Source organism: Rhinatrema bivittatum, chromosome 12 (assembly GCF_901001135.1).
Source record: "Rhinatrema bivittatum chromosome 12, aRhiBiv1.1, whole genome shotgun sequence".
In the NCBI taxonomy this organism is placed as follows: domain Eukaryota; kingdom Metazoa; phylum Chordata; class Amphibia; order Gymnophiona; family Rhinatrematidae; genus Rhinatrema; species Rhinatrema bivittatum.
The window spans coordinates 21,936,375-21,956,503 of NC_042626.1; the positions used below are offsets into that span (position 1 = coordinate 21,936,375).

Sequence of the window (20,129 nt, forward strand, 5' to 3'; positions counted from 1 at the left end):
GTTTATTTGTAACGGAAGAGCAGGCTGGAGGGGAAGAGGCCAGTCCCAGACTCAGACCCATTTAACATTTAGTCTGAAAATTCTCTTACAGGGATTTGGGGTTGCTCGGCCTGGCAGCCTCCAGGGTTGGGGAAACACCGCGCTAGACCTGCAAAGTCCCTTTTTATTAAAGTCTACGTCCTATACCCCCCCTCCCATTTTCTCATTCTACTTGCATCTACCATGATCCCCTCACTCTCCACACTCACTCCAATTTCCTTCCTCACTTTCTCCCATTCCTCTACACTTCTCCATATTCCCTGTCCCTTTACTGCTTCACTCACTCTTCCCTCTACTCCCAAGATCCTCTCATTAGCTTTCTCTTCATGCTCTCTCTCTCTTTCCCTCAGAATCCACTCTCTCCCTCAGCCATTCTTCCCCTATTCTGGCAATCCCCCCAAATTCCCTTATTCACTTTGGAGCCGATGCAGTATCGGGCACTGAGCTCAGCACACTGCTAAACGCGCGGTCGGATGCTCATTTTGGACGCACTAGACATACGCCCAATGCAATATCAGGATTACTGCGTCCAAAACACGCATCCATACCGGAGCGCAGCTAATAGTGCTCATCCCATGCAAATGCCATGTGGATGAGGCTATTAGCTAGAACCCCCTGACGTGCACATTTTAACCCTCAAAAATTAACACCAACCCAGAGCTGGTCTCAAGTTTTGAGGCACCCTAGGCCATGGTCAGAAAAGCAAAAATACAGCTTTTTCTGTGGTTTCTCCTACCTAATATCATTACAATACTAAGCAGGAGGAACCACAGAAAGCTGCAACATGAAAAAACAAAATCTTGACAGTGGTCAGGTTAGGAAAAGGGAAGCTCAATTTACGATCGTCCATTTTCCCTAACCTGTGGCTGTGCATGGGTTAGGAAAACAGACGCTCGGGAAATTGAGTGCCCGTTTTCCTTACCTGCGCACAGCCATTTCTGCCGGGCGCTCGATGCCATGGACATGCTAGGGACGCGTAATTTATCCACTGCGCATGCCTTTCAGTGCACCAGCTCATTTGAGTATTACATCAAGTGCCCAAGAGAGGGGATGTGCGCACGTTCAAAAAACGTGCGTTCAGTTTGGCCGCACGTTTTTTGTGCGCATATTGCATTGGCTCCTTTCTGCTGGCACTCTCTCCCATTCCCTCCCTCTCCTTCCCTTGTGATCTCTTCACTTACTCTTCCATCCACCCCCCCCCCCCACAATTCCCTTATACTCTCTCATTCACTTCCCGTCTCCAGTGATCCCTTCACCCACTGTTCCCATATGACCACCAATCTCCACACTCACTCTTTTCTATCAACTCAGGGATAGGAGGACAAGCAGCACTGCAGCAGCTTGGCTTGCAGCTGTACGGATCAACGTATGGCATTTTGGCATGGGCAGCCGAGGAGGATGCAGCTTCAACTGCTAAGAATCTGCTGTCCTCCTCCTAGCCCTGAGCTGATATGAGAGGATGGGATGGGGGAGAGATGTACCCCCATTGCCACCTCTCCTTCTGCTTAGACCTTGAAACCGGTCTCCCATTGGTGCTTCTGCCAGGACCAGCCAATTCCATGGCAAGGGGCCAGATTTGGCATCCCTTACCATGGCAGCGCAATCGTGGGAGACTAAGGGCCTTGAATACAGGGGTGAGAGGGGAGCAGAGCCTTAAGAGATTACATCACCCAGAACTTGTGCTAGACTACATATGAATTAGTAAATACATAAAATAAATACATAGTTTTACAGTAGGGAGTGGAGGAGGAGAGCAGAACCTGGAAGATAAAGGGACTCCGTGGAATTTCTATAATGTTACATTATAGAGAATGAAACAGATTAGAGGAAACCCCCCCCCCCCTTTGGTTATTTCTAGGCTCCTCCAGAAGGACCTTCTGGATGTGTCATGATCAGTTCTGCTGGAGCATTCTACTTCCTAACACGATCTAGAACTAAGCTAAATGTAACCCCCTCCCTCTTCAACTAAAATAGTGCCTTTCAGAGAGGTAAAAGGTATTTTGGGGTGGGCAGGGCCATGCGAGTTTCCCCAAAGTAAATATTGTTTTAGGCGCGCAGTGCCTCCTCGCACAAGGGCCCGGTGCGACTCGGCCGCAGCGCTTTCTATTGTGTGCGGCCGGAGAGGGGAAACAGCAGGAACCAGTGGCTTTTCTCATTTTATGAGCTTTATATTTACAAAAATGCCCGAGGAAGGTAACACCGAGGTAAAAGCCGTGTCGAGCGGGGATTTAAATGCTAAAACGAGCGGTTCTCGGTGGTTAATTAGTCCGCGGCGGAGGCGGCGCCAGGACCGCGTCACAGGCGGCTGAATCAGCTGACGCGGCGGGGAGGGTTTAAAGGAGGAAGGAAGCCATCTTGTAGCTTCGAGTCAAAATAAAGAGGAAAAGAGAACTTATTAAAAACAACAAAAAAAAAAAAAGCAAAAGAGAAACAACCAGGCGGTGGCTGGGACTTCTCCTCGCTACCTGACACGGGAAGTTCTCGAAGCGAGCTGGCCTAAACCTCGGTAAATGTGCGGGAGGGCGGCGATGGGGCTTGGTGGCTGCCGAGGGTCCGGCGCGCTCTGGCCTAGGCGCCCGGGCATTGTCCGGACCTGTTCGGCTTTGCCCGCGTTCCTCCCCCCGGGGGGCGGCGGCGGCGGTGGTGGGAGTATTTCTGGGGGTATCCGAACACGGGGCCGGCCTGGCCTCTTGTTCCCGGGGGCGCTGCGTCTCTTTGCCTTGCTGGAGGGGGGGAGGGGAGGGGAGCGGGGCCTCTGCCTTTTTTTCTCTCGGATTTCGGGGGGTGATGGGGGGGTCCCCGCCTTATCTCTTGATCTGAGGTGGGGGGGGGGGGCCTCCTCCTGGAGATGTGCTACATGAGTTTTCGAGACCACACAGGTCCCTTTCACATCTGAAGCAGCGAGATCGGTTTGTAAGCTCCTGTACTATATCATTTTTTTTGTTGTTGGTGATCTGAAAGGTACGCATCTGCTAAGGTTTGGCTTTTCTCCTTTGACGAAGTTCTGACGTTATTGGCATTGATGTATATAACTTGTGTGCCCAGACTGGAGGTTTATTTTGGCTTATGGAAGCAACATCCATGTACAAAGAGGCTGAAAATCGTTATGCTGTCACGATGTGACAAACTGCCCCTCACAGGCACTATTGAAATAGATAGACCAAGAGGTATGCACAGCAATGCGCCCTAAAAGCTTATAAAGAGCTCCCTTTATTTTGGTTACATTGGGTTTCTGACATCTCTCCCGGCGAGTTGGAAAGCGCTTCGCCTCTTCCTGTAGGCCCAAAATTGTTACGTTTTAAGTAGTAGTTCGCTTATTTCCCACATATTGGTCAGTTTTTTTTTTCAGGCTATCAATAAAGATTATTCATCAAATATATATATATATATAATTGTTTTTATAACTCTGTATTTTGGTGAGGATCACTCAGATCTAGAATCCATTCTATACCTTGCTTTGACTCGTTTCAGGAAATGAGATGTGCTGTTGTAGATTAAGAGCTATGGTACCCACCCATTAATTTCTAACAGCCTATCTGGTTGACCAGAAATTTGGATCAAGGGAGAGTAAGACATTTGACATGGTTCAAATAAGCTCTAGAGCTGGGTTAGAAACTGAGTGAGAGGTGACAGAGTAGTCATAAATGGACTTCCCTCCTAGGAGAGGGGTGTTACTAGTGGTATGCCACAGGCTTTGTCCTTGGACTGGTTCTTTTCAGCATTTTTGTAAGTAGTTTTGTGGAAGGTTCTTTTTGCAGATGATACCAAAATCAGCAACAAGGTAGATACCCAAGAAGGTATGGAAAACAGGAGGAATCTAGCAAAGCTTGAGGAATGGTCCTGAGCTAGCTAAGATTTAATATTAAAAAAAAAAAGTCATTTGGCAAGCAAAAACCCAAGGGAGCAATACAGTATAGGGGGTGAAAGTCTATACATGGCAAAAAGTGGGATCTGGAGGTAATTATATCTAATACTTCTACTGTGGTCAAACAAGTGGATAAGGTAATAGCAAAAGTCAGAAAGATGCCTGGGTGCATGGAGAGAGAAATTGTCGATAGGGGAAAAAAAATAAAGGTGGTGATCGCCCCTATATAAGTTCATGGTGAGACTTTATTTGGACTATTGTGTATAGTTTGAGACCACCTTCAAAAAGATATATACGGGACGGAGTTTGAAGATGGCTACTAAAATAGTCAGTAGTCACTAATAAAGCATGTATGGGGCACAGACTTAATCTAATATGTGTACTCTAGAGGAAAGATGGGTTAGGGGAGACATGATGAGAAACATTCAAATACGTCCAAGGTATCAGTGTATAAGAGGCTGAGGCATAAGGAGTCATGGGAGTCTAATCTCAAAGCAGTTAACAAAACTTTTTCTTGTATCTTACCTTTGGTAGATAACAGCATGGATCACCACTGTTGGGGGAAGTACAATCTAATCAAACAATGTATAGAACTAATTTTGTTTTTGAAAAAGTTCTTCTGCTGCAAAAGTATAGCAATTAGCCATAAAACAACTTGCAAATGAAACGTACCATGTAGTTTTTATATGAAGACACTTGATAGTATTTGTCCTTTTGCCTTTTATTCTAAGGAAAACATTTTCATTATGGTTGAGTACTGTATGATCAAGGTGCTTAAAGAAATATTGGAGATGGGCTTTATTTATTTACAAATGTCTTGTTTTGTTTTCCTATAGATGTGGCTTATAATTTACTTTGTTTACAGTTGAAAAAAAGTTTAGTTCCTCTTAATCTCAAAATGGTAGAAAACGCATAAGTCTCAGTTTTTCCAAAGAGTAGTATAGTAGGGACATGCAGTTGATAGAATGGGAAATAAATTCAAGCTCCGGATAAAATAGAGGATTGTAGAGAGTACAGAAAAAATTAGTCCTATTTCATAATATTTATCTTTTTATTAAAAACAAAACAAAACCCCAACCAAACTCCTGAGCAGATTTATATTTTAACAATCAAGGTGTGCCCTGACATGGACACAGTGTTTCGCCACAAAGGCTGCACTGGGAGGGACATACACTGTCAAAGATACATTTAGGAAAATGTCAGGAGCTCATAGAATTGCCAGTAAAATGTCTGCATTTATATTCAAAATGTTCATTTATTGTCCTTGCTCTTAAAGCATTTCTCTTAGAATATATATTATGTGGTAACCAAACTTTTGCATGGCCTTACAGTTCATCAGTTCTTAAATTAAGAGGTTAATGATTATACCTATTAAAGTGATGGACTGCGGGTGCAGGCTACTTGTGTTTGTATTTTTGTGCTAAAGAGTTGTAACCAATTGGTGGGGTTGAGTGTTGAATTGGCAGTATGTCTGACATGAGGAACAGTTGAAGTGGACATTACGAAACGATTCTAATCTGAAGGCAGGTTGGAATTATTTGCATTTTGGACGATTTTAATCTATTTCATTTAATGTATTGTAAGAACTTGCTTATTACATTACTTCAGAGGGAGTGCTGCAGGGATGATATACAAGCATTTTGAATCTAAAGCAGGACTTAGATGCAGTTGGGCTCTAAATTTTCCTTCTGAGTATGTAGTACTATTAAAATGTTAAATTTGTAATTTCAGAGGACTAAAGTCTTAGAACCCTTCTTTAATATGCCAGTTAACATTTGTTAGAAAAATGCAAGGAAAGAGTCCCTTTGTATACACACTCTAACTGGAACCTGTATAAGGTTTCATGCCCAGCAGAGTAGGGAGTACTGCAGTAGAGAACTGTGTGCCAGGAAAATAGGTACTTTGGAGTACAGTCAAAGAAGCTTCCCCCTCCACCCGTATGTATAGAACATGGTCATTGTTTTATCTCAAAGGTATCAGAATCTGGGATATCCTGGAGAAAAACACAAGGGTATCTATTTAATACTACTTCCATTTTATTTCTTGAGTTTGAGGAACATTTCTAAACCTTTTTTTCCTTAGAAAGTAGAGTATGTATTTGTCACATCAGAGAGATGACTTTTAAATTTTGGTAAGGGGGTAGTTTGCTTGACTCCTCCACACCTAATCTTCCCTAACCCTGCTCACTGCTATTTCCAATGAGGGATTCTGAAGCTGAGGTGCCATAGCCTGCCAGCCTTCCTCTAATTGTCCCTCATTCCTTTCTCTGTAACCTAGCCAGCAGCCATTTTGGTGATAGTCTCAGACTTTTGAAAACCAGTATCTATGCACCCTAAATTTAACTTGTCAATATCCAGAGTTGTGCAGTGCCTGGATTCCCTACACATCTCCATTTCCTACTGGGCTTTAGAATCACTCCCAGTCTCCTGCACGGCAGTGTATAGCACTATTGCTGAGCTACTGGGCTAGCCCAAGAGTTATGACATTTTCATCTTCAGGATAACTGGGTTCACGAGCTGGTGTGTGACTGAGCCTATTTTTGCCATTCCATAATGGCTGGATTGGCAGGAATATTAGGCACCAAAGAGCTATTAGTGGTCATACTGTCGTATAAAGTGTCAGGTTTCCTTTTTCTGATATATTATGAGGATTACTGTTCTCTAGGTTTGTTTAGTTAAATATTTAGCTTATCTTGCTATCACACATTTATGTTGTATGGTTTTATTTGGTGAAAATGTAAATGCCTTGTGTGGTTCCTGTTAATTCCAAGACATGTTAAAAAAAAAAAAAAAAAAAAAAAAAAAAAAAGTGGTATTAATAACCTGTCTAACTTTTCTACAGCTTGCATATTTTCTAGGGTTGTTGCCATGTTTCTTGAATTGTTCTGAGTTCTTGACTATTTATGTGAATTGCAAACTGGAGTCTGTAAGCTTGAGCTTTAAACATGTTCGAGGTACAGAACCAGTATGGTGGGCATAACTGACCAAAATCCTTTTGAAAAATGAGGAAAAAATGTAAATATTCAATAAATTGAAAAAATTAATGCTTTGACATTTTTTGGGAGTTTCTGTGAAAGCATAAAGTACACAGAGACAGATATGGCCTGAAAATCCAGCTGGCTTCGGATCTGCCCAGTTACTTTGTTGCCAAAAATAAATAGCTAATGCACACTGCTGGAAAGGCTACCAGTTGACATCACTGTATCTTCCAGTTTCACAAACAAATCACTGAGATTTTCAGGCCAACTGTGCTTGTTTTGATTTTTAAAAATGCTATTTTGAGATCTGAATATAATTCCCTTCCTCCCTCACCAGATTGACCAGTCTGGAAATATACTTTCCATCAGACTAGTCAAAACTATTTGTTGGTAATGCAGACTTTGCCTTGCTTATAGCTCTTTGTGTTGTCACAGTACACTGATGGGGAGAAACCCTGTAAAAGTGGGGTTTATTTTTATTTATTTTTTTAGGATAGACTGTTGCTGTTTAGTTGCTGCCACCCTTATTTATAGTCCTGCTTTGAGTTTCCCATTGCCTTGTTTTCTTCCTTGCAGTCTTGTAGAAAATGTAATGTACTGGTAATTATTTGTTTTTATGTAACTTCTTTTACCTAAACACCTATTTAGTTTATTTTGAAAACTTACAGCCACCTCCTGAATAGAGAAAAGATGCGGGATGATTAAACCCTCTTAAACTGTTACATTGGTGAATCATTACCTTGCATTTGCTATAACACTAAGCCAACAAGATACAATTGACACAAGTTTATATTCTTAAATATTCAAAGAAACACATACTTGCAACCTTATTGATGTTACTGTGTGTGTTATACAGTGTCACAATGTTGAGACAACATTATTAATAATATTACAAAGTAAAGTTAGTTAATATTACCTTGTATATAATGTTACAATATAGAGAGAGTACTGTAAAAAATGTTTCAATGTAAAGATAATATGACCTGTTGTCATACTATCACACAAGTTCCCATGTACACCGATGTGATACCCATGGCTGAATGCCGGTATAGAAAAGCAAATACATAAATAAATGACTTGTTCAAGGTCATGTAGTGAGGCTGTAAGCAATGCTTTTTTACCTTTTGAGCTCTAGGGACACTTGCTATTCATAGTTGGACACCAGTGAATCTGTCATGCTGCCCCTCCTCTGTGCAAAAGCTATTATTTAAGACTAGAAAACTAGCATTTTTGAAGTCTTAAAATTAATTGCTTTTCTGTGTTTTTTGTTTCAGATTGAAGTGAATAAATTAAGAAATCAGTTTTGTTTAGAGAACTTTTTTCCTTTTTCTAAAGAGTTTTGGTGCATCCAGAGCAGGTTACTTGACTGTTCAGAGACTTGCAAGTACGCTTGCCTGTGCTGCAATAAAAGGACTCATATATTGAGCAAGACTTTACTTATCTCTTCATTTTGAAGAGCCTAATAAACTGTTATTACAGTTTCTTTACTGACTTTCAAAGTTTTGAAGTTTAAAACCTATGAAAAATTAAAAGGACACATAAGAGAATGAGCACCACCAGAACAGAGAACCCTGTTATAATGGGTCTGTCAAGTCAGAACGGGCAACTGCGAGGCCCTGTGAAACCCAGTGGGGGCCCAGGAGGTGGAATACAGACTCAGCAACAGATGAACCAGCTGAAAAATGCCAGCACAATCAATAATGGCACTCAGCAGCAAGCACAGAGTATGCCCACCACGATAAAGTAAGTGTTTTGTGAATTACTCAGCAACTCTTTCCAAACATACACACTTGAATAGATATTAAGTTTTTATCCACATGCTTTGTGCACAGATTGACAGGCTTGTAACCCATTTAAAGACTTGAATTATGCCGAAGATTTAACCACTAAAATGAGTTTTTCTATTAACTGGTAACTCGCTGAAAGAATATTCTTGGACCCTTAATACAAGAGGGCATTAGCTGCTATAACAGCAAGTACTTGATGTGAGTGTGGTGACCTTCAGATGGAATGACTACATTTCTAACCTTTTCAGAGGACAAGCAGGATATTCTCATACATTTGATGGAGACTGGGTCTGTGCAGTTGCATAGCTTCTAGCAGTGCTTAGCTTGTGGAGAAATAGCCAGGAATGCAGTTCCAGCACTTCTTTTCAGGCTTAAGAGGCAGAACAGCAGGGTTGTTCTTCAGCCTCTCTGCTCCAGGCAGCCTGCAGGGAAGAGAAGGGGAGAGCTTGGAGCACACAGAGAAGAGAATAGGTACTCTGCTTCCTAATTCAGGCCCTTCCCACTCTCTTCTCCTCCTGTATTGTAGACCGAAGGGGAAGTAGTAGTACTGAAGCAGACATAGCAGAGCAAAGAACAGACATTAAGGGTTTGAATTTTCACAAGTTTGAAACTTGTGAGCAGGAGTACCAATTGTAAAGGCTTCAACCCTGGCCTTGATGAATAGCACTGCTACTCACAACTTTCAAATTTTTGCCCATTCAGCTCCTTTTTATGTCCATTTCCAAGGACTTAATTTCTGGCAAAACAACTCAGAATAGTGTTCTGCCACTTTTTTTCTGGGATCTGAGAAAGCTAAGCAGAGCCAGCGGTGTATATGAATTCTGGCTCCCCCGTGGAAACAAAACAGAGCCAGTAGTTGCATGCATCATTTATGGGCCTGTCCCCACTCCTCCCCCCCCAAGCCCTTGGAGGAAGCAGAAAACTATATTGTAGCTGCTTACTCTTAGAAAAGGGCAGCCACATGGCTTTGATTTTTGTGCAATATCCAAGCACAACTTAGGTTGAGTTACAACAGACAAGGTAAAGACAAATAGGGTGAATGCTTGTTAGCCCCACTGCTTCTGCCTTTCCTGGGTGTGTTGGCTTCCTGCTTATGCAGTCATCCTAGGCCCTGCCACTTCTGCTATTGGTGGTCTACACTGGTGAGGGTGAAAGGACTGAGTGACTGGGATGTGGAAGAGCAAAAAAGTAAGTGAAGAGATAGGAGAGGCTGTGGGTTGTGTGGAGGATGGGTTGAAAGATGCTGCAGGGTGTGTGAGGGGATTGAAAGAAAGATGGTCAGAGTAGGGGACAGTCTGAGTAAAATGATTAGAAATGTGGAGACACAGAAGGAGGGGAGGAGATAAGATTGGATATGGTGGAGAGAGGAGAGCCCATGGCATTGCTCCCTTCCGTCCACTCCTAAGGAGGCCAAGAGCAAGCCCCACAACCCAGTCCAAGGAGACTAGGGGCAGCAAGACAATGCACACTAATCTGTTCCTGCCACACCCCCCCCCCCCCCCCCCCCCCCAAAAAAAAAAAAAAAGGCAGAGGTGAACCAGCTTGAAAAGGAGAGAGAATTATACCCTCCTTCCGGCCCTTCTGATGTAGTTGCTGCTGATAGGTTCCCTCAGCTGTCAATCTGTGCCGAATAATCAACCCGTAATTCTCAGTCTTTGAGAGGAAGGGAAACCTCAGCGAAGGCAGGGAAGGAAATAAAAGGTGGGTTTTGATGTCCGATACCTGTGGGAGGCCTACTCCCAGCTGCGCCATATCCCACCATGCCTGCTGATGTCCTGGGTGAGGCTGGTCCACAGCTGCACCTTTGCTGCTTTTGAGGTCTTGACAGACTGGTTGCCAAACAGTTTAGAGAGCCAGCTGCACTGAACATAGCAGAAATTATGATCATGCAAGCTAACCACAAACAGGAAGTATAGCAGCAAAGAAGAAAACTGTGCAGCATAAAATGTATGAATACAGTATTATCAACAGAAACACACTGTGAAAACTGGACACTGTGAAAACTGGACAAAAGTGAACAAATAGAAAAACACCTGTGGAGAAAGGACAGTTACTCTTCTAACTTCTTACCCCAGCCATTTTACTCTTTACCTTCTCCTCCCATCACTATTGCTCTCTTTTTCTCCTTGATGTTCTCCTCAGGCTCCAGCAGTCCCAGATCTTTCTTTTCCTGCTCCTCTGATGGGTAAGACACTGCCACAACTATGGAGGAACTCTCTGAATGAAGGGGCAACATTTTGACATGAACATTGCATCATGTATCTAATACATTAAAGAGATTTTATCCATTACTGTTGATCCCCTATCATAACACATTAAACAGATTTATTTATTAAATTTATATGCCACTGTTCAATATAAACAATCATAACGGTTTACAATTATAAAACAAATTAAAAAAAAATCACCCTATCATAACATAAAATAAGACAATTTGAAATAAATAATTACATAATAAAATGAGAAGTTAAAGCAGATAAAGGTGTAAAATAAAATAAAAATTAAATAAAAAAAGAGAAGAGTTGCTGGAGAGGGTGACTTTCCAGGGAGAGGAGGGGCTCGAGGATCACCAGGAATAGAAGTCTAGATTTAAAAGTTTTAGGATCACTATTTGGGGTTGGTAAGGATCATAGGCAAATTTATTGGTGAGGCTGGGAATGGAGAATCAGAATCACCAGGGCAGAAAGGAGGAGGGTGGTTACACTCCTTGCCCCCAGCCATCCTTCACCTACCAGTGTTCATTGAGCATGTTAAGAGTGTGAAAAGTATTTTCAGGTATGTGTGTGAGTACAAACCTGACCCTCATCCTGCCTTTTTGCACAGGTCACACTTGGCCCTGGCCCCATTCATCTCACCCCCTTCCACAGTCCCTGCCTGCCCAGGATCTGGATCAGGACCCGGATTCAGCTGGGGGTTCAGTCTCTTCCGAAGGGAGGAATTGGAGCCTCTTATCCCCTTCATCTCACAGGAATTGGGGATTGAGTGTCCCCCAGTGGACGGGTTTTTGACGGCGATGCCAGCTTCCTCTGACCTGGTCCTGGCGGGGCTCCGGGCTCTGCCGTGCTCTCTTCCCTTCCACCCTATGCACAAACTAATGCTTCTCAGGGAATGGCAGGCCTCCTCTTCGGGTCGGGAGAGCCATAGAAAAGCTTTATCCCCTCCCGGAGGAGTGTTTAGATTTATTGAAAATGCCTAAGGTGGACTCTTCTGTGACGGCAGTCACTATGCATTCTACCATCCCCGTGGTGGGGGCTACGGCCTTGAGGGATGTCCAAGATCGTAAGCTGGAATTCCATCTCAAGTGCATTTTTGAAATCTTGACCTTGGTGTTTGGGCGTTGATCTGCAGCAGTCTCATGCAGCGGGCAAGCCTTAGGTGGGTCCAACAACTACTCAGCACCCAAGACCTCCCGTCTGTAGAGGCAGAGCAGGCTGACAGGTTAGAAGGCGCTATAGCTTGTTCCGGGCAATGGCTTCGGCGGTCTCGGCCAGACGGCTCCTCTGGCTCACACTGGGCGGCTGATTTCGTCTTCCAAGGCACAGCTGGGAACTCTCCCTTTCAAAGGTAAGTTGCTTTTTGGCAATGACCTGGAGCAGCTTATTAAATCCTTGGAGGAAAACAAGGTTCATAAGTTGCCTGAGGACCGCCTGAAACAGGCTAGATCCATCTTCCCTACTCGTACCCGCTTTCGGGGCCAACGCAGATATCACCCAAGAGCAAGGGGCGCCTTCTCTAGGGGGAATTCCTTCAGGTCCCAGTCTTGGCCCCAGTCCTTTCGAGGTCGTCAGGCCTTCCGAGATGCCACTCCCCATCGTCCTGCGCCCAAGCCTGCCTCCCAATGAGGATCCGCCGGTCCATCCCTCCGTTACCAACTTAGGTGGTCGTTTTGTCTCTGTAGAGGAATGGGCCAAAATCACATCTGACTAGTGGGTCCTCGAAACAATAGAAAGAGGCTACCCCTTAGTTTGCTCACAATATCCCGGACCTGTACATGGTCTCTCCGTGCAGCTACCGGAAGTGGGCCGCTGTGACTCACTCTTACCAGACTCCAGAGGCTGGGGGCCATCGTCCCGGTGGCAGAACATGCTGCCGGCCAATATTCTATCTACTTCATGGTCCCAAAGAAGGGCGACTCCTTCTGTCCCATCCTGGATCTCAAGAGGGTCAACCGGGCCCTCAAGGTGCCCCATTTCCGGATGGAAATCCTTCGGGCAGTGATAGCGGCGGTTCATCCCGGAGAAATTCTGGCCTCACTCGATCTGACTGAGGCCTACCTGCACATACCGATCCATTCCGAACATAAGAGGTTTCTCCAGTTCCACATCTTGGGCCAACACTTCCAGTTCCGGGCCCTGCCATTCGGCCTTGCCATGGCACCACACACGTTTACCAAGGGTGATGGTGGTGGTGGCAGCAGCCCTTCGGAAGGATGGTGTGCTAGTTCACCCGTACTTGGGCAATTGGTTAATCCGGGCCAAGTCGGAGACCCTATGCCGCCAGGCGGTGGTCCGCTTCCTTGCTCTTCTCTTGTCCCTGGGATGGATCATCAATTTTTCCAAGAGCAATCTCCGACCGACCCAGGTCTTGGAGTTCCTGGGGGCTCGTTTCGATACCCGCGTCGGCGAGGTTTTTCTGCCAGACTTGAGAGCATTCAAGCTGATGGATCAGGTTCAGAGCTTCCTCTCCATGCCTCTTCTCATGGCGTGGGATTATCTGCAGGTCCTGGGGACCATGGCTTCCACGATCGACTTGATCCCCTGGGCGTTTGCGCATATGCGTCATTTATAGAGAGCTTTGCTGACCCGTTGGCAGCCGGTATCTGAACAGTTTCAGACGCAGCTCCCGCTCTCCAACTCTACCATCAGTGACTTACAATGGTGGCTATCTCTCAAGCACCTCCTCCGTGGAATGTCCCTTTGGACCCCGCAGTGGATGGTAGTCACAATGGATGCCAGCCTCAGACCACGCAGGGGTACTGGTCCCCTAACCCAGTCTCGCTGGCACATCAACCACCTGGAGACTCGTGCGGTTCATCTGGCACTCAAGCATTTCTCCCACTTCTTTGTCTATGGGCGGTCCGGGTGCTCTCTTGACAACTCTACCACCGTGGCGTACATCAATTGCCAGGGGGCACCAGGAGTCGCCTGGTGGCCCTTGAAGCAAGTCTGCTTCTCGCATGGGCAGAGCGACACCTGGAGTACCTTGCGGCTTCTCACATAGCTTCATAGAGGTCCAGTCATTCTCATAGCTCCCGAGTGGCCTCTCAGGCCGTGGTTCGCGGACCTAGTCAACCTCGTGTCGGACGGTCCCCTTCGTCTCTGCCATCTTCAATACCTTCTCTGCCAAGGTCCCGTATTTTTCGACCTGGTGGATCACTTTTGTCTTGCGGCTTGGCTTTTGAACGGCGACTGCTGAGGCAGAGGGGATATGATGAGGATGCTATCGCCACTATTTTGCGGGCTCGCAAAACTTCTACTTCCCTCGCCTATGTCCGGGTTTGGAAGGTTTTCGAGCTGGTCTGCGAGGAAGCGGGTGTTACAGCATGTTTGACTCCAGTCTTGCTAGTCCTCTCATTCCTCCAGCTTGGCCTCTCTAAGGGCTCTCCTTCGGCTTGCTCAGTGTACAGGTGTCTGTTCTCTCTTGGGCTACGTGGTTGTGTCTCATCCGGATAGTGTCCGTGTTTTTTATTTTCTCAAAGGGGTCAAACATTTGAAGCCACCATTGAGTCCCACTTGTCCCTCGTGGAGTTTGAATCTGGTCCTCCGGGCTCTGTCAGGCTCCCTTTGAGCCCCTTCGCCGTTCTACCCTCAAAGATTTGATGCTGAAGGTGGTGTTTCTGGCTTCTATTTGCGCCGCCAGATGGGTGTCTGAGATCAAAGCGTTGTCTTGCCGCAAGCCCTTCTTACATTTCTCGGACTCCAGGGTCTTTCTTAAGACGGTCCCGTCATTCTTACCGAAGGTTGTGTCTTCATTTCATGTCAATCAGTCGGTGGAGCTCCCTGCGTTCTCTCCTGCGGACATTGGAAACCCTGGCGGGGATGATCTCCGCCGTCTGGATGTGAAACGAGTTCTTATGCGTTATCTTGAGGTGACTAATGACTTTTGAGTATCTGATCACCTTTTTGTCTTATGGAGTGGCCCCAACTGGGGCAAACAGGCCTCTAAGACTATATCTCGCTGGTTGAAGGAAGTGATCTCGTCAGCCTACAATCTGTCAGGAACGTCAAGTCCTGGAGGGCCTTAAGGCCAATTCCTTGCATTCTCAGGCTGCTTCCTGGGCGGAGAGCCAGTCTGTCTCCCCGCAGGAGATATGCAGAGCAGCTACTTGGAAGTCTCTGCTTACTTTTGCTCGACATTACTGCCTTGATGTTCAGGCGCCAGTTTTTGGTTTGGGTGGCAGGTGCTTCGAGTGGGGCTGTCAAGGTCCCACCCTGTCTAGGGAAGCTTTGGTACGTTCCATGGTCTGGAATGATCCGGGTACGTCAGGGAAAGGAAAATTAGTTCTTACCTGTTAATTTTCGTTCCTGTAGTACCACGGATCAGTCCATATACCCTTCCCTTGTCTTGTCTGCTCGAAGATCCTTACACCATTCCTCAAATGCTGTCTTCTACATAGTTCTTTTCTGTTCTATCTGTTCCTTAATAGGAGGCACTGGAAGCATCTATGTGATGATTGTGGGTATTCATGCAAGAGAGTCCATGCACAGAGTTCATTCACTGTTTTTACTTGTTCAAAATTTTCAGAGTTCTCTTGTTTGCTCGCGTTCTTCTTTTACTTGCTTGTTCCATGGTGTTTATCTTCTCTGCTTTGACAATGGTTATCCTGAAGGGCTAAAGGGTAGGCTCTGTCATCATATAGGATACCCTTTCAGTTTTGGTCTGTCTCCATCTGCTGGACAGGAGGCTCAACCCATGATCTGGACTGATCCGTGGTACTACAGGAACGAAAATTAACAGGTAAGAACTAATTTTCCTAACTGTGTCCACATGACTTTCCTCAATTCAGCCTCTCCAGCCTATTGAGAACTTTTTTTTGTCAGTTTTCTTGTTTTTTTTATGCTGTTGCTTATTGCATCAAGATCACTGAATTAAGTGGCATCAGTCAAGTTTTTGTTCAAAATAGTTTTAAGTGGCTATTTTTCACCTGATGTCCCTCAAAGAGAGGCCAGCAGCTTCACAAAATGCCCCTGGTATGAACATTCCATGTTTGGCATGGATCCCCATGACTGTATACTTTGCTTGGAGGACAACATCAATACCTTGAAATGCTCTGTACCTTAGTTGATAATGCCCAGAGGCAAAAATGCTCATTGTGCCATCTGCATTGACGGCTTCAAAATCAGAGCCTAGGAGTTGCCTTGGGTGGTGGCAATACATCAACATTGAAGAATCCTCACGCTTCAAGGTCAAGCATCAATAGTAGCTGTGAAGAGGCTATTGTTGGCTCCAACCATTCGAGAGAAATGAAGGATTGCATTTCAAGGGCATGGACATCAAGGGAAATTGGTGTTGGGCATTAAGAGAAGGCAACGAGGCATTAACACGTTGAGAGCCAGGAGATAGTAGCAAGCCATATGTCTTCCCAAACATCACGACAAAGGCTGTTTACCTGGGAGAGAATCTGGGGGATTGACAGTGTCCAAAGGCCAAGGTCAAAGTCCTGATATACCTCAGGTGACAGAAGAAGATATGACCTCACTTTCTGCTTCCTAGGCCATTTGAGCACCAGCAGCATTTTCTTCAAAGCTGTTTCCTGAAGGGATATAGATGTTGATGCAGTCTGCTCTGATGTCATTTTATAGTGCAGTGGGAAGAGCTCAAGATCTTTGAGTGATAGTATGAAGCGGATAGAAGGTAGTTTGTGTGCAGATTATACTAAGATTTGCAATAAGTGGAGCCACCTGAAGGAGTAGAGAATGAAAAGTGATTTAAGAAAGCTTTGAAGAGTGGTCAAAGATTTGGCAGCTGGGAGTCAATACCAAGAAGTGCAGAATCATGCATCTAGGATGCGATAATCCAAAAGAGCTGTATGTGATGGGGAGTGAAAAACTGATGTGCACAGACTAAGAGGGAGGGATCTTGGGATAAGTGTCTGGCAATCTGAAGATGAAGTAATGTGAAAAAGTTATAGCTAAAGCCAGAAGAATGCTGGGCTGCACAGATGAATAACTAGTAAGAAGAAGTGGGTAATGCCTTGAACAGGTCCTTGGTGAGGCTGCTTCTGGAGTACTGTTCTGGAACTCGTACCTCAAAAAGAGTAAAGATAAGGTAAAGGCAGTCTAAAGAAGGGCGACCAAAATGGTATGGGGTCTATATTAGAGGATTTATGAGGAGGCTGAATGATCTAAATATCTATAACCTGAAAGAGAGGAGGTACAGGGAGACAGATGATACAATACAGACCTTTTGATACCTGAAAAATTTTAATGATGCATGAACATCAAACCTTTTCTGTTGGAATCAATAGAACTAGGAGTCATAAAGTGAAACTCCAGGGGGGGACATCTCAGAACCAATGTCAGGAAATACTTTTTCACAGAGAGGGTGGTAGATGCCTGGAATGCCCCTTCTGGAGGAGGTGGTGAATACAAAAATAGTCAATAAAATTCAAAGGGGCATGGGTAAACATTGTGGACCCTAAAAGCTAGAGGACCGAAATGAAGAAAAGTGTGCATGGGGGTTACTTGCAGTCATTACCACCCTTAGCAGAAGGCTTTGATGCAACTGCAACATTGCTCGGGGGGGGGGGGGAGAATTGGATTCTGATGACAATCATCACGGGCCCTGACTTTTACGGTCTGGGGTACTGATACGCAGATAGAAGGGAAAAAGCACAGGACTGCTTCTATTGCAAAGCTCATCAAGCAGCACTGTCTTAATTTTCAAGAAGGCTTACACCCAGTAAAAACATTGCTGACCATAATTTTTTATGGGTTATCAGGCTTAGGGATAACTGCACAGTGACAGCTACTCTACAGTAAGAAGCTTGCTGGGTAGACTGGATGGACCATTTAGTCCTTTTCTGCCATCATTCCTATGTTACTATGAATCTTCCCTGAGGCATTTGTATACATGGAGGTCTAGACTCCATCTCCCCCCCCCCCCCCCTAATAGCCAATTGGAGGTCTTGGCTATGAAACAGGTATGGACTCAAGCCCAAAAGTGGGAGTTGGTATCTAAATGTTTAGGGGATATGATAATGGACCCAATGACAGATCTCCCCTTCATATTTCTCTACAGGAAAAAGAGATGTTCTCCAAACTTTTCAGCTTACAGTAAATCACAGTATTATCTTTCATCAACATAGCTTCATTAATTTGGATGTTATCTAGCTTTTGTTCCACTGTATCCAACCTCTTTTTTTTTTTGTTGAGTTTTATCATTGCAAAGCCATAAATGACAAAAGGCAGTAAATAGTTCTACAATAGAAATAATTATAAAAAGAAAAAATAAGTGGAAAGAAGTACATTGCTGTAGTCCACAATAACAGAGGGAGGAGATACAGGCAATTTTGGGAGCATAAGAAAAGAAACAATGAGGCTTAACTTGCTAAGAGGTCAAGGTTCATAATATTTATTGAATGCTAACTGAGGGCACTGAAGTTAGATTTATTCTGATCTAAAAATAAATGTAATTGTTCAGATAGAAGAAAATTATATCTAGAACAGACATAAGTAATATATTTACACTGATATCTAAGCAAGAAGATTGCTCCCAATAGCAAGACTTCTTGATGCATAGCAAGAAATAATTTCCTTTGTTCTTGAGTAGATTTAACTGTCTGAATAATTCCAGATATGTTTCCCATAAAGAGCATGAGCTTTACAAAAGCAATACTTCAAAATCATATTTGGCTTGCTCAAAAACAAACCAAAAGTCTTTCTTCAATGGAACTCTAAAATAGCAGACAAATCAAGTGGTAAGTCCGAACCTAAAATGTGGCCATTCCCAACTTGTCTTCGAGCAGGCAGAAAGAGTTTAGCTACAGATGGACAAGCTTCATCAGGCAATCCAAGAACTTCAATAAATCATTTCTTCAAAGTTTCTTTAACTGAAACCCCTGGCAATTTAGGGAAACTAAGAAAACAGAAGTTTAAATGCTGAGAATTTTCAAGCTGTTCAATTTTCTTGTGAATAGTATTCTTATCCTGAATTAAAGCGGCGTTGACATTCTCTGAATATTTTGTACTTGCATTTCTACGTTCGGTACCTTTATCTCAATCTCATGTAATTGGAAATTAGCCTCTCTGAGCTCCGAAACTGACTTTACCAATAGCCCAATATCAGAGGCACATTTGGAGATAGCTGAATCCACTCAGACTAAAACGGACCTCAAGGAATCCAAGGTAACTTCAGTAGATTTTACCAAGGGTTGTAAGGAGAAACTCTAAGAAGGTCCTGTCTTGAGCTCCAGCACCCTATGGAGAGAAATCCAATTTTGAATTCTCTCCTGATCCTCAAATACAGATGTTAACGGGGACCCCCAGGTTTGCTCCACAAATGGCCCTTCTTGCTTTGGCTACAGTTGTATCATTGTCCTGCGACGGCCTCTGCTGCTGTTGGTGGAGGGCTGAGAGAAACATCCAGTGGATTTACTGCTTCCTCTGTGGAAGCCGCTAAGGACTGCGCTCCTAGGTCCATCACTGGCTGAGAACTAGATCCAGTGTGCGCTGGCCGGGGAGTGTCTCAGACTCTGAGGGAAATTGCCTGGGTTTCCCCTTGCATTTGGGAGGCATGGTAAGAAACCAAGAAACAAATAAGGTAGGAAACACTGGCATACATGGAGCCTAGCAAGTTGCCATCTTGATTCCTCCCCATATATAACCTCTTATGGCATTCTTCATTGCTTTCTCTTGTGCCACAAATCAAGAATTTTTATCTTGAAAGTTATCAAACTTTTAGTAATTTGCCCAGAAAGCTTTTCCCAAATCTTCAATAACCAGCCAGAGTAAATAGTTGAGGTCTTACCAACATGAATGATACTTGATCGGCCTCTACTAACATTTCTTGCAGGAACAGCCTAGCCTCTGCAGTCCTAGCTTCACGAGCTCTCTCCCTGTCAATCATCAGCATCGCTGCTTCAGGACTGATGAACGAAATTGCATCGGTAGCTTCCATCCAGGCTCTACTCAGTCTCCCTCACAAAATGATGTTATCTGCTAGGATCTTCTTTCTGTCTGGGAGTCAGGTTTCCTGCAGCTGGATCCACCATTGTCCTTTCCTTGCTGTCTCTCCAGTTGGTTGCTCAACAGAGGCTAAAAGCTGGAATCCCTGTGGAGAAGAAACTACTCGATTGACCCAGGAGTGGAGTTTTATCTGAGCTGTGTGTACTTGTGCTTTACCTTTCCTCTTCACCATGATGTCAGTAAGAGAAAAAACTAAGATAAGAAAAAACACAAGTGAGTGGGGAACTAGAGCATATCCTCCATCTTGCTCCATCCCCCTAAGTCTTGTCTTTGTT

At 44.4% G+C, this 20,129-nt stretch overlaps 1 protein-coding gene across 1 annotated transcript in view; it reads left to right on the forward strand.

The window, feature by feature from the left end:
- Positions 1-2,358: 2,358 nt before the first annotated feature.
- The window catches only part of DDX6 (DEAD-box helicase 6), a 78,810-nt gene continuing 61,039 nt past the window's right edge, over positions 2,359-20,129 (forward strand). The window contains exons 1-2 of the mRNA XM_029572546.1: positions 2,359-2,545; positions 8,156-8,624. Of these exons, the coding sequence (XP_029428406.1) occupies positions 8,428-8,624 (197 nt within the window). The 5' untranslated portion in view covers positions 2,359-2,545; positions 8,156-8,427. The remainder of the gene's footprint in view (positions 2,546-8,155; positions 8,625-20,129) is intronic.